The 14855-nt window shown below is 44.7% G+C and overlaps 1 protein-coding gene across 9 annotated transcripts in view; it reads left to right on the plus strand.

Moving 5' to 3' along the window:
• The window catches only part of mast2 (microtubule associated serine/threonine kinase 2), a 130840-nt gene that overhangs the window by 102194 nt on the left and 13791 nt on the right, over positions 1 to 14855 (plus strand). For 5 of the 9 annotated variants that reach the window (XM_027290103.1, XM_027290110.1, XM_027290107.1 and 2 more), the window contains 6 exons: positions 1019 to 1094; positions 2703 to 2723; positions 3619 to 3697; positions 4981 to 5135; positions 10324 to 10399; positions 10593 to 10802. In XM_027290103.1, coding sequence (XP_027145904.1) covers positions 1019 to 1094; positions 2703 to 2723; positions 3619 to 3697; positions 4981 to 5135; positions 10324 to 10399; positions 10593 to 10802 — 617 coding nt within the window. The remainder of the gene's footprint in view (positions 1 to 1018; positions 1095 to 2702; positions 2724 to 3618; positions 3698 to 4980; positions 5136 to 10323; positions 10400 to 10592; positions 10803 to 14855) is intronic. The other 4 variants (XM_027290105.1, XM_027290111.1, XM_027290104.1 and 1 more) reach the window with 3 other exon arrangements.

Here is a 14855-nt window from a genome sequence, read left to right on the forward strand (position 1 = left end):
ACTTCAGCAGCACACGGGATCTTTCCAAGACGTTTCACACTAACAAGCTCCTGTTTGACTAATAACACGCGTGTTCACTCGAGCGCCGCAGACACAGACGCAGACAGATTCCCGTCTGACGGAAGGCAAACGCTCGTATTAATATTAGAGTTTCTGCTCTGTCCAGACGTGCTGCGGAGGAAAATGCATAATTGATGCGGAAATGTCCGACTACTTAATCTCTCCTCCTGTTTCTGAGGCCGGCAGCCTTTTCCTCTCCCATCCGTCTGTGCGTGTCCACCCCTTCACCGCCAGCCATGAATTATTAGTTACACACCGACACGCCTTCAATATTCATACCCATCATGCAGTGCATGTATGTGTGTGTCAGTGTTTCTTAAATGATCTCACGTTTGTTCAGAGGAGGATCATCTGTTTGAATCTCTCTTCATCACTCAGTCAGACGCTCACGTTCACGTCAGCTTGTTTTTGTTTGTTGGTTCTTATCCATCGGTGACGGACGGGTCCAGAACCAGCACTGTGAGAAAATAACTTCTCATCAGTTGTTGCCATCACTGTTAATGTTACTGTAGCTCAGAGTATCTGTGGACTCGGGTCTCTTCCATCGTTCTCTTCCTCTCTTTCCTCTCATGTTTCTCTCTGTTCATCTGTCTTCAACAGGCTAATCTTTAGCTTCAGGTCTGTTACATGCTCCATGACTTTGCAGCTCTGTGATTGGTTGTTTTCGTTCAAACTCTGACCTTGATCTTCATAAAAGTTTTTAATACTGACAGTTCAAACAGAAAAGTTTCACGTCCATCCAAGACTCGAAGATCTTCGGCTGTCACCAACACACTTGAAAAGAAACATTTAAAACAATCTTCCTTTCTGTCAGTCATGAGTTCAGCTCCTGTAACGTGACGCTGTCCTGCTGTCACTGATGAACTGTTTCAAACTCGTATCAGCTGCTCATGTCGATAAACGGACGCAGAGTTTCTGTTCATTATTCTTTCTCTTCTCTCTCTTCTCTGTCTCGCAGGCACCAGCCCGTTGGACAGCCCTCGCAACTTCTCCCCCAACACAGCTGCACACTTCTCCTTTGTTCCTGCACGCAGGTGAGACACACACACACACACACACACACACACACACACACACACACACACACACACACACACACACACACACACAGGTGTACAGGTGTGTTTGAGGGTCGCACCTGAAAAGACAAAACCAGACACGTTTATGTTCCTCACATGACAGCATCATTTTGATATTGACACTGAAGCTCTTGCAGCAGGTCACCTCAGTTTAAACCAACAAAATAAAATCAAACCTTCAAAATAAAATCAAACTAAGGTGAAGAACATATGAGCTCTTAACGCTGTGATGGCTCGGTGGCCTCGGCGTCGTCAGAGTCGAGATGATGATGATGATGATGATGATGATGATGATGATGATGATGACGATGATGATGGTGTTAGTGTGCGAGCTGATGAGGAGGCTCATGATCGCTCTGAGGCTGTCACTCAAACCAGGATTAATAAACCTCTTATCTGTCAGCACAGATAGTAATTACTGAGGGGAAGGTGTGTGTGTGTGTGTGTGTGTGTGTGTGTGTGTGTGTGTGTTCAGACCCTCGTGTGGTTTTTAAAAAGATGTTTATATGCTCTCGTGTAAAAGTTCTCCTCTTAAATCATCATCAGGATGCTCATGTTTCCATGGTAACACACCTTTCCCGTCACACTGGACCTCAGGGCCGTTTCCATGACAACATCATTAAACAGTGTGCGGCAGCCAAAAGGAGCATTAACGTCGGTTTGAATTGGGAATCCCTCTCTGGTCGACAGCTGATCTCAGAGCAGCAGACAGACAGACAGACAGACCGGCAGGCAGACAGGCAGGCAGACAGGCAGGCAGGCAGACAGACAGGCAGGCAGGCAGGCAGACAGGCAGGGAGGCAGCGACCCCCACGTGGCCTGGGCCGATCTGACCACCTGATATCAGGAAATGTTAGTTGATAGGTTGTTTTATGTTTAAGAACGTTGTGTAGCTCCTTAAAGTGAGCGACGGACGGAACAGCCAGACTGTTGTTGTTTTAATGTTTCATTGAATAGTTTTATCATCTAAATATTTTAGTTTCTATGTCAAAGAATTCCTGCAATCTCAAAAAAAACCTGCTGAAAATTAAATTAATCTGCAACCCCCCCATTATATTATTATTGTTTATTAATATTATATTATATTAATATCGTCTATTATTATAGTATTTAAGTATTATTTTGATATCGTTATTATTATTTATTATTATTATTATTATTATTATATTAAGATTATTATTATTTTAAAGACACAAATGAATAAAGTTGAATCTTTCTGGACTTTGTAAACTCAGAAAGTTTAATTCAGATTTAGTAACAAAGAATAAAGCTGGACAGATTTATTGGATTTTTTTATATTAGTTTATTCACGTGATGGTTTCTGTCCTTCAGCTCCTGAGCTGATATTCTAACATTTATCTGCCTCCTGCAGCTGAAATCTTCCATTTATTTTATGAACTTTATTTCCTGCTGACCTGTTTGTGAAGGTTAACTGTTTAAATATCAAACACACGAGACGTGAGGGCTGCACCAGGCTTGGAGAGTGTGTTTATGTGTGTGTGTGTGTTGCTGACAGCTGCTAACAGCTATAAAAAGAAAACCCCTGTCTTGTCTCCCTCACAGTCACGGACACAGGGCTGACAGGTAACCTCTCAGTTTTGACCTCTGACCTTTTTTTCCCTCCCTCTTCCTGCCGTCACCTTCCCGCTCCTCCGTCCTGCATGGCTGAGCGCACACATGCCCGACACGTCGCCTGCAGGGCGTCTTCTTCTTCTGCTGCTGCTGCTGCTGAACGCTCAGACAAAAAATAAAATCTCAAGTTCAGTTTGATTTGATTCTCTCAGGATGAACTCTGTGATATTCCAGATTTTCTTCTTGTCAACAAACCTCAGAAAGACTCAAACCAAAAGAGAGTAAGACGATGCGACATGTTTATATTATATATCTGTGAGATGTTTGTAAAGACTGATGTCCAACCAATGAGCTTGGAGCTGACACCTACAAACTGAGAACAAGTTGTTGGTTTGAGTCTGAACATGAGATTTGTCGAACAGTCGTATTTCCATCGACGTGTTGATGGTAACGTCGTCGTGGCTCCACACAGGTCTGATGTAACTTCCTCACATTAACACACGAAACAAACTCAAATGTCTGGACCTTCGACTTCTATTGTAGAAGACAAAAACAAACGTTCAGTCACATTCTATTGGGATGAATTCCTCAAAATTGACTTTGGATATTTGATGGAAACACGTCTAATAAGAAGAATTGAGAATAGCAGCTGGTTTCCTCTTGTTAAACTGAATCCTTTAACGTGTCTGTGTGGAGCAGACCGGCCTGATCTGACTCCATCGATGTCTGCAGGGTCTCAGTGGATCCTCTTCACGGCTTCGCCTGCACCTTTGAGCTCGTGTTGTCCTCGTTGTCCTCATTTCCCTCCTTCAGCTCAGTCACCTCTTTGCTGTATGTGATGGTGTCAGGCTGCTCTGTGTTGTGTTTGAATGTGCGTTCACGTCTTCATCTGCCTCTCTCTTCACAGGACGGATGGCCGACGCTGGTCTCTGGCCTCGTTGCCTTCCTCTGGTTATGGCACCAACACTCCCAGCTCCACCGTCTCGGTAAATATCTCCACTCTTGTGTTTTCTAATGATCTGTGGACACAGAGAGACTCGCTTCCTGCAGCAGACCTCCCTCAGCTCTGATACAGCCCCCTTCCTCCCCCTTTAATGCACTCAAGTGTACTTCAGCTTCTTGCTCTGTTTCATTCGGGGGACACATCAGCAGTCCCCCTGGTCTAATCCTCCTCCTGCTTTACCTTCTGCTGCTCCTTCATCTCTCTTCTTAATACCGCGGCGTGCAGTGTCTCTGTACCCGCCGCCCGTCGAATGAAGCTCAGCGTGCTTCAAAGGCGGCGAGTCAAGTTAGCCGGCTGTGCGAGCTCTTAACTCGTAGATCCAGACCGCTGTATTTACAGACGTGTTTGAGTCTGATGGAGAATAAAGGACTTCCCTCTGTGCTCAGTAATTATTGATCTACAGGTTAAAGGTGAGATGATGGAAAAGTCACTGTAACAGTGTGCTACTTTACTTTATTGGAGCAGATAATGAAGTCAAAGAAAAGAGAATATAACATAGAACCAACCTAACACTGGAACTAAAGACAGTTTAGACAGATTTCAAATAAAGAAAGCAGAGAAATACTAAAAATACAAAGGATACAGTAACATTGATTTGCTGACACTGAGTCATTTTATTCATGGTTCTGTCCTCGGCTCCTTTCTGTAGATCTGAGACAAAGAAACAGGAAGAATCTGAATCTGAAGTTTGTTGATGTCGAACGAGTCGAGGGTTTGAAATAATGAGACAGCACGAACACTCAGATACAGTCAGACAGACAGAGGGAGTGTGGTTTCATATCATGTAATACAATATAAAAGAATGAACATGTGATATGATCTAAAGTGCATTAAAGTAGTTTCAGCATCTGCAGGTTCATCTTTGCATGAAACATCAGAATCAAGTTAAATATTCACGTTTCAACATCACGTCATCAGATCAAAGATTCACCTGCCAGTTGTTACACCTGTAACGAGACGACAGTGCGATGTTTCTATAGTAACGACAGGTGAAGTGTCTTATGTTCTGAAAATCAGCTGCTTGCAGGTTTGTGTGGACTGGACCTCAGAGAGGAGCACAGCTCTGTCTGTTATTTGACCTCTGACCCTCAGCATTCAGTCGCACCATGCTGACACTCCCCTAAATCCAGCCTAACCCTGCCGTCTTGCGTCCCCTCACCTGTCCTCACCTGGACCGGCCCTGGTCTTAGCCTAGCTCCAGCCTCACCCCGCAGTAGCTCCAGTGCTGGTTGTAATCTGTGCCCCTCTGTGCTCCTCCTCTCACAGTCCTCCTGTTCATCTCAGGAGAAGCTGCACCAGCTGCCCTTCCAGCCCACGCCGGACGAGCTGCACTTCCTCACCAAACACTTCAGCTCCGAGAGCATCACGGACGAGGACGGACGCCACTCCCCCGCCATGAGACCGCGCTCCCGCAGCCTCAGGTAGGAGCTGGTCGACTGGATGGAGGTGAATGTTGATGGTAGCCATAAAGTACAGAAGCAGAAGCAGCACTCTTTCCTTTCCTGTGGGCAGGTATCTGTTCTAAATGAAACCAGTACAAACTGCCCCCACATGGCTCCTGTTCTGGCGTCTCTTCAGAGGCTCTGACTTTTTAAACCTGACCTGGCGTGAGAAACATTAGCATACCGTGATGGTGTGTGTGTGTGTGTGTGTGTGTGTGTGTGTGTGTGCGTGTGCGTGTGTGTGTGTGTGTCAGCCTTCAGAAAGGTCAGACTTTATATCAGTGACACTCACCTGTCCGTCCGTCCACCTGTGGATCCGTCTGTCCGTCATTTCACGCGTCCATTCGCTGATTTTCAGCTTCCCTCCTCGACGTTTTCTTCATGTGAATCTTTTTTTTGTCTCCTCCGTCTCCTCCGTCTCTCTGCTCAGCAGCTTCTTCTTCATCTTCTTCTTCATCTCTGTTTCTTCACACAGAGATATCGAATTCTTTCATCCTCTTGAGATGAAAGAAGGCGAGGCAGAGTTGCACGGTGTGTATCTGATTAGAGTCCCACTGTGTTTGTTGATTGATGTCAGGCTCTGAGTGTGTGTGTGTGTGTGTGTGTGTGTGTGTGTGTGTGTGTGTGTGTGTGTGTGTCCTTATATAACCTGTCTTTCCATCTTTGTGGAAAATAAAGCAGAATTTGAAATCTTAAAGGTAAAAGCTGAATGGTCACACACAGACTGAACACATTGTGACACGCTGACAAAGAGCTGAAGTTCTGTGACATGGAGGTGACTTTGGAAAGTGTTTCAGCCCCCCCCCCCCTCGTGTGCAGCGTGGATGAGCCTCAGTGGAAAGCTTGACATCATATTAGTCCACCAGCAGTGAGTGTCATTAAAAAGCTCTTAGCCAGACGTCTGCGAGTCCAGATAAATAACCAGCACAGAGCTGAGAGGTGGACTGAGGATCGGGGTTCGGGTTCTAGCGGCTCAGCTCGTCCTTTTTGTACCTGAACCTCTTCATCACATCTGTCCTGTCTGCCTGCCTGTCTGTCTGTCTGTCTGTCTGTCTGTCTGTCTGTCTGTCCATCAGTCCTGTGTCTCTGTTGCAGTCTTCAGTTGCTGCGTTGCATTGACTTTCTGTTTCATTGTTGCAACTTTACATTTTTCATGATTTAAACTAAAAACAGACGTCGTCATTCTCAGATCACAACAACAGAATATTTAATCACATCAAATCAAAGTCCATTTTCCTCTGAGGCTTTACAATCTGTACAGGGAGTGACACCCTCTGTCCTTAGACCCTCGGAGAGAGTGAGGAAAAACTTAATGATATTATGTGATATGATATGATGTGTCAGACATATAAATAAAAAGATAAAAACATATCAGGGATCAACAAAGACTTCAAGGCTGGAAACTTCAGCTTCTGATTGAAAAATATTTAGTGTAGTTAAGATACTGTGGAGTTATCCGACAGCTCGATGATGAAAATGTGCCATAAAAGAACCAAACTGAATTCTCTGTAGTTTGATCTGAATCTGAAGTCTCTACAAAATAAATCAGTATCAGTCTGAACACCGAGCAGCATGTTCTGCTTCTCAACATTTAAACATCACTGATGCAACTAATATGCAACGTTATTTATTTTGGGGTGTACATTTATGTTACAAAAAAAAACAAAAAAAAACGTTGCTATCAGCAACAAAAGAATTCGTTTGCCAAACATTTCACAATAAAAGCATTTCCTGTCATGGAAGGCTAATGGGTCAGACGAAGGTTCTTCTTCTTCTTCTGTTTAAAATGTTTTCATCCTGCACACCTGATGTTTCATGAATCTCATCATGGGATGTTGAGGTTTCACACACACACACACACACACACACACACACACACACACACACCTCATCCCCGTTCGGCCCGGCTCTCTGTCACGGTCAATTAGGCCTCTCATTTCCCAAGTCGCCCGCCTCAGTTTGTGGAGCATCAATGTTATTTTTCTCCCTCCTCCTCCTTCTCTTCCTCTCCCTCCTCCTCCTCCTCTCCCTCCTCCTCTCCCTCCTCCTCCTTCTCCCTCCTCCTCCTCCCCCTCACCTCCTCCTCTCACCCGCCTCTTCCTCACCATCTGATTCGCTGTCTCGTCTGATTTACTTCAATTATCGTCTCCACCAATGAGCTCGTTTGCATTTTGAGTGTCTTTTGTCATACGTGACATCACCGCTTAGCTGAAGCCGACGCCTTAATGTTTTAATTACGGCGCCGCCCGAGGCTGCAGCTCGTCTCATCTTCCATTTCATAAATATTTCCTGTCTTTCTCACAGTCCTAACTTTTGAACTCTCCCACAACTTCCTGCGAAGCCTCGTCTCCGAGGTCGTTTCTCAGAATAATGACAAAGAGGTTGTTTTATTTTTTTCACAGGGATCGCTGCAAGGCGATTTTTATTTCCCATTACAGTAGAAGTATAGCCGTGTTGTAATTAGCCTTTGTCTGGCTTTCCTGTGTTATTCATCCCGGGGATTTCACTTCGACCTCCACGGCGGCTCGCTCTGAACGGGAGCTTTATTTTAATAAAGGCTCGAGCTGCTCCGGGCCGCCAGAACACAAGAAGAATAGCAGAGAGAGAAGAAGAAGAAGATATTCTGTGAAAATTAAAGAATGTACATAACAGCCTCCGGCTCTGAATCCATCTCTGTCAAGGCTAACCTTTAATTACTGAAGCCGCCAGCAGAGCCGAGCAGCTTTCATCGATTTTTCTCTTTCAAGAAACTCCAACATGAAAGGAGAGTTTTAAAGTTGAAGGTGTGAGAGTGACTGACGAGTGTGTGTGTGTGTGTGTGTGTGTGTGTGTGTGTGTGTGTGTGTGTGTGTGTGTGTGAATTACAGATAAACATCTTAATTTGTTGTTTTCATTCACTAATTAACTTCAGGCTGAGCTGCTGTTCAGGTCAGTGTTGGGTTCAAGACTTCCTGCTGATTTTCACATTAAAAGCAGAAAATCACAACAAATCAGGTGGAAACAAAAGAGAAGTGTGTGTGTGTGTGTGTGTGTGTGTGTGTGTCCTACCTGTCACCGTACGTGTTGGTCTCATGATAAACAGCCTCCGCGACGTTGAGCTCATATGTCACGTTCAGGCTGTTCTCATTCCTATTAGACTCGTAATTGGACTTTGAGCTGCCGATGGATGACTTAAAGCATTACCTCATCAGGTCACGTGTGTGTGTGCGCATGTGTGTGTGTGTGCATGTGTGTGTGTACGTGTGTGTGTGTGTGCGCATGTGTGTGTGTGTACCGATGACTCATACAGACATCTGGAGCCCCAAATTCAGATTTTTAGCTCACCTGCCTTTGTTTGAAGGAATGTTACAGTTTGATATTTTTATTTATTTTATTATTTGTTTGGTTCATTCTTTATTTTGATAAATAAAATAAATCTTAAACCCAAACTCTATTTTTAATAGTACAACTGATCACATTTGCGTGCACACCAATTTTCCACTTTATTATTTAAAAAAAATTAAAGTGGAAATATTATTCCAGATTTGACATGACTCGTGTAAACAGCATTTACTGTTTGTATATTAATAATTACACCTTAATTTATTCCTAACGCAGCATTTTCTGATGAAGTCTTGTTGAATATTCTGATATTTTTCGGGTTCTATGTGAATTTTTTGGACGTGTGCCTGCAGCAAATTCGGAATCTGCGTCTTAATTTTGGGTTTTGAACGCAGTTTGCGACACGCGGCCACTTCCTGTTTGCAGTCGGCTCTGTGTGTGTGAATAAATCAACAGTTTGTGAAGCTCGAGCTGAGACGCACGAAAGAAAAGACAAACTTTACTGACCGGATATTCTTTGGTAATGCTGTATGTGAGCTCGTCATTACATTAATTGGAGCATGTGTTGAATATTCATTAGTTATTCATTTAACAGCTTCGTAGGAATATTCTCTTTTTTTTTTGGTGTAAAAAAACTGGAATATTTTGTGCACGTAAACGTCGTGTTGCTCAGTTTCTTTTGTTTTAGTCTGAAAAACAAAACAAAATTAAATTAAAAAAACAAGTTTTGATTCTTAAAGATGCTAAAAAAGAATCTGAATTTGGTTTATTGGAAGATTTCAGGACTGAAACTGTAACAGTAATATTTAAGATGAAATGTTGACAGCCATGAACGGACTCGATAAATAATACAGCACGCTAACAAAACCTTGGAATGACTTGTGCACACACACACACACACACACACACACTTCCTGTCACCTGCCATCATCCACTCTTCTCCTGAAAGTGAGACACAGAAAGGTCAAGGATATTGCTGCTGTTGCTATTTTGTCTTATTGTGGAGAAAGGTTGGAGCTGTGGGGGGAGGCGGAGGTGGAGGTGGAGGTGGTGTATGATAGAATAAGAAAGGCGATGAGTCCCAGGAGGAGGTGAAGAGAGAAAATAGAGTCCAGTGAAAGACAGATGGATGGATTGATATTCTGCTGGAGTTGGTGTGGACTGAAGGAGACGTCACTGTCAGTCTGTCAGGCTGTGAAAACCCGCAGAGAGCTGACGGACGCTCACACACTTTATTACTGACAGCTACACACACACTCACACACACACACACACACACACACATACGCAGTCCGGCGGTCCGCTGGTCTCCAGAGGCGTCACCTTTGTGCCGGTCTGTGTGTGCAGCCATGCGAGTCCAGAGGTTGTCATGGTCCTCAGTTTACACTGCGAGGACACACATATGATGAAGACCCCGAGGTCCCGTTAGTGTGACCACCATCCTGCTTTTATTCCTGGCGTGCTCCGGTGACCCGGCCAATCCCGTCTGTCACATCCAGTCTGCTCAGTTTGTCCAGAACAGTCCTACGTTTGAGAAATATGAACATCAGAGAACTTAAAGATGAGTGTTGTAACATTCAGACGTTTGGGACACGGCAGGTGGACGTTTTGAAATTTGAATGTAGAAGTTCAAATCATGAAGTGAGAGGTGGTGTTGGACTGATTTCTATATTTTATGAGACTGCAGAAAGAAGCAAAGACAAACCAGACCCAGATCATCGTAAAACAAACAGCTTCATGCTTCCAACAAAGCAGACAAACCAGATTAAAGTCAGCAGGACGTCTTTAGTGGCACAGTTCAGAGGTCGTGAGTCCAGCTCATCTGTGTCTGTCTGTCTTGTTTCAGTCCCGGCCGCTCGCCGATCTCCTTCGACCACGAGATCGTCATGATGAACCACGTGTACAAAGAGCGGTTCCCCAAGGTTGGTACCACTACAGGCTCACACATGATAAATGTTCCTTTATGAATGATGAATTATTCAGTTTGGGGATTTTCTCCACATAATTCTGATCTGCACTTTCTGCTCTGCGTGTATCTACCTCTCAATGACTCATCCTCACCCACCTCCTCCTCCTCCCCTCTAATTGCCTCCCCTCCTCCTCCCCTCCCCTCAGGCGACGGCTCAAATGGAGGAGCGTCTGGCTGAGCTGCTCTCCTCCTCAGCCCCGGATAAGGTCTGCCCGCTGGCCGACGGGGTCCTCAGCTTCATCCACCATCAGCTGATAGAGCTGTCCAGAGACTGCCTGGAGAAAAGCAGGGAGGGCCTCATCACCTCCCGCTACTTCTACGAGCTCCAGGAGAGCCTGGAGAAGCTGCTGCAAGATGTAAGTGGATCAACAGTTTCCTGAGCGTCCTGCAGAAAGCAACTTTGACAAAGTGACTCTGTAAAACGGTCAAACAGCGTCCTGTCGGTAAGACCAGATCACTGCTCGCTCCATTGTTCTGAGTTTATGTCAAAGAAAGTGTAAAAAAATATAGATCTTTTTAAAATAGTGACATCTTTTCATGTTTGGCAGGAGAAGCTTATTTATCGAACTCCAACACAGTGGTTACTGAAAGTGCTTCACATGTGGCATAAAAACATTAAAACAACATTTAGGACACAAAGCAGAAATTAAATCAAGTCTGATGGATATTTATTTCTAATAACTGAAAAGTAAATTATTAAAAATGTTTTAATTCGACATCAGATCGAAGTCCAGGACACAAGCGAAGCTTCTGATCGCTCCCTCGTCATGTGTTAAACCGTAAATTAAGATTTCAGATGAATCAGCATCATTTTGTGTCATCACTTTAAAGTCGCATGACTAAGCAGTGCATTATGGGAACACTCATTTCAAATGTTCAGTCTTTGTTTTAACACAGATTCATGATTATTTCTTAGAAATGAAGAATTTATAAGCAGCTTCCTGATTATGCAAATTGGCAATTATGGAGAAAATATAAACTTCCAATTAATTTTCTCCAATTAGCTGCAAACATAACCTGATTGAGTCGGAGCGAGGAGGTCGGTGTAATAAACATGAACAGCTCCGGTGTTAACTCAGTAAACCGCCTCAAACTGAAGATTCGTAAATTAAAGCCCTTCCTCGCCTCGATGAAGACATCATGACGACGGCGTCTTCCCGGTCACGCTCAGTTTACCGTGGGACAACTCACGGCGTGACGCGCCCCTTCATTCGCTCATCACGTGTGTCACGTGATGTCAGACGAACACACATCACCGTTTGTACAAACGCATAAAACTCTGTCTGCTCGCACACATTCCTACACACACACACACACACACACACACGCACACTTTGTGTTTGTCACTCTGGTTCATCAGCTCGGCATTCTGGGACAGTCTGCGTGTGAACATGGAAATATATTTACATGTGTGGCCGTGGTGACATCTCTATTAGCTCAGTTTTTCAGTGCCTGGGGGGCGACGTTATAGCTCCCACCGGCCTCTTATTGACCTTCTGTTCTACTGGGACACACACACACACACACACACACACACACACACAAACTATCTCTCAATCATTGAAACACACACACATGCAGGCGGCACGCACACACACATCCTCCTCGATTTTAATTTCACACTCCAGCAGTCACCGGGGGGCTGACAGATGACTCTCCCAGACGAGCAGGAGGGGTGAAGGAGGTGCAGTCGGAGGGTTTTGGGATGGGCGGGGATTGGAGGGGGATTCCTCTGCCTCTGATTGGCCGGCGGGCCTCGCAGAGGGGAGGTGGATGAACGTGCACGAAGCCTTGTTCGAATGCTTTTGGAGGGTGTGAGGAACCGGACCTGAACACATCTGGAGAGGCTGGAGATGGCGAAGCTGCAATGCAGGCTCGGTGATGACATCACCGATTAGGCGCCGTTGGGTTGTTTTTTGGCGGGCAGCAGGTGGAGCAGGTGGAGCAGAGCCACAGAGGAGAAGATGAGGCCGTGAGCAGGTGGACAGGACGGAGGTGTGAAGACGGCCTCACGCCTCCACCACCTGCGCTTGTTTATGGAAATTCCAGTTTTGTGTTTTTCTCGGTGGAGACATGTCTCGCGTATCGTGGCAGAGGAGGCTGGAGGAAGAGGAGGTGCTGGAGGAGGTGATGAGGAGGAGCGAGTGGAAGGTGTTCACTCACAGCTGGGAGGAGGAGGAGGAGGTGGAGGCACACGCAGACTTTACAGTTGAGTCCATTTCAGTTTGATTCTATCGGCACAGAGACGAAGAGCTCGCTGTGATGCTGTTAGCTCGCTCAGCTGTCACTTCCTGTTTGGAGCGTTCTTGTTCCCGAGGTCGATGACAGAAACATTAATTATTAAATCTTCTGGTCATCAGTCGACTGCTGTGGGTGTTTGCTTGTTAATAATTCAGACTTTTTAATCAGCTGTGATCGACTGTTTTCATAGATTCTGTTGGATCGTTGGTGAAGCTGCAGATTCGTGTTTCAGATGTTTGCGTTTGTTTTCACGGTCGGTCACCAGATGTTTGCAGCAGATCTGAACCTGCTCTCATGTTAAACGATCAGTTCACCCAAATCACCTCGTCGTATCAAAGCATGAAGACACTGTTACTTCATGCAGTGCTGATAATACGGATGTTTGGATCTATTCCCATATATATCATCGTTTACGTTGGTAACTGTAACTTTATTTGGTTAGTTTTCTGAAAATTTAGCTGATAATAATTCAAGTTTTTGTGGCTAATCCAGTTCATTTAATCCTGATTCATTAATTCTGCGAATACAGAAACAATCAGATCATTTAAATGAATATTTCTTTGTACTGTAACATAACAAGTCTTTGGTATAAATATTGTCACATGTCATCAATCCCAGCTTAATTTTCCTGGTTTTGAAATATCAGTCTGCCTCCTCGGTTCAGTAGAAGTGAGTGAGATTTGTTTGTGTTTGAACAATTCAAAGTTTTGTTTAAAAAACTCAACTTGTCAGTTTTGAGTGAACTGATCTTGTTTCTTTGGTTTTCTTCATGTGAGATGTTGAGAAGTTTTTCTGTGGTGAAATATTCCTGAACGGGTTTCACTCTTCGTCGTGTTCCTCACGTCAGGTTTGTTAAATCTTCGTCTCCATCAGTCCACTTGTCCACTGTCGTCTTCTCCTTCCTTCGTCCTTGCTTATCCATTCCTTTATTCATCCATCCGTTCTTCTCTCCTCGTGTCGTGACCCCATTACGGAGCTCGCAGGAGGCCGGCTCACCTCTCCTCCTCTGCTCCTGCTCTCGCCTTTTATCTCTCCTCCACCTTTACCCCCTCTCCTTCGTCTCCCTCTTTCTTTCTTTCTTTCTTTCTTCGCTGCTCGTCCTCACTTCCTCTTCCTCATCCATCCCTGTCACGGGGCCTTAGTGACCTGCCTGGCGGTCACCATGGTAACCTGCATCCAGGCCATCCTCTGCTGGAACGCCTGGGAGACCCCGTTAGACCCCCGTAGGTCACCTGAGGGCAGAGGGGAAGGCAGAGTGCTAACTCAGCCCCGGTGATCTGTCACGGAGCGTCCATCGTTCACGTCCAGCTGCAAACATCTGCCTTTAATTGGCTTTCAGGTGGAAACATCAGCGTGCTGCACAACAGGTGACGTCACCTCTGTCCCGTTCAGCCGACACACGAGCACGCTCACGTGGCGGAGTGAAATAATGAGGACAAATATTTACGTTCATACGACGGACTGATGAGATAACTGCTTCCTGTTCAGTCGTTTTCAGAATAAAATCCATGAATATACATCTCAAATAATAATATAGAAACTTATAATATAACCATGAAATATTTTTATTGCTTGGACCGTGTTTATTCTGACTATTTACATATTACTATATGTATTTAAAACTATTACACATTAAACAACAAGAAACACTTTTCCACTACATGACGTGTATAAAATAACTTTTGTTTACCTGGAAAACTCTTTAACAATAGTACAATAGTATACACAGTATACAACAGTACACATGTATTATATATACGCACAGTGCACATATAGTATATATATATACGCACAGTGTTTAATAGTACTAGTACAAATACTGTGATAAATCTACATTTTGTCTCTGACGGTACACAGAGCTGTTACGGCACGTTTTCTATACTGTGTATCCACCAGGGAGTCTCTTTCACATTAAACATGCAGACTGTATATACAGTCTATCTACACACACACACACACACACACACACACACACACACACACTCTCTCTCTGACTGCTTAATTAGCCGCTGCACGGTGGGAGTCCGTCCCTCGGCTGTCCATTATTCACCGATCACTGGCCTGTACAGTCACCTCACACACACTTACACACACACACCCTGATACATATTTAGCGTGCTCATACAGTACAGAGACACCCCCCTCCACCTCCTCCCCCCCTGGTTTCA

The sequence above is a fragment of the Larimichthys crocea genome, chromosome XVII (assembly GCF_000972845.2).
Source record: "Larimichthys crocea isolate SSNF chromosome XVII, L_crocea_2.0, whole genome shotgun sequence".
Lineage (NCBI taxonomy): Eukaryota > Metazoa > Chordata > Actinopteri > Sciaenidae > Larimichthys > Larimichthys crocea.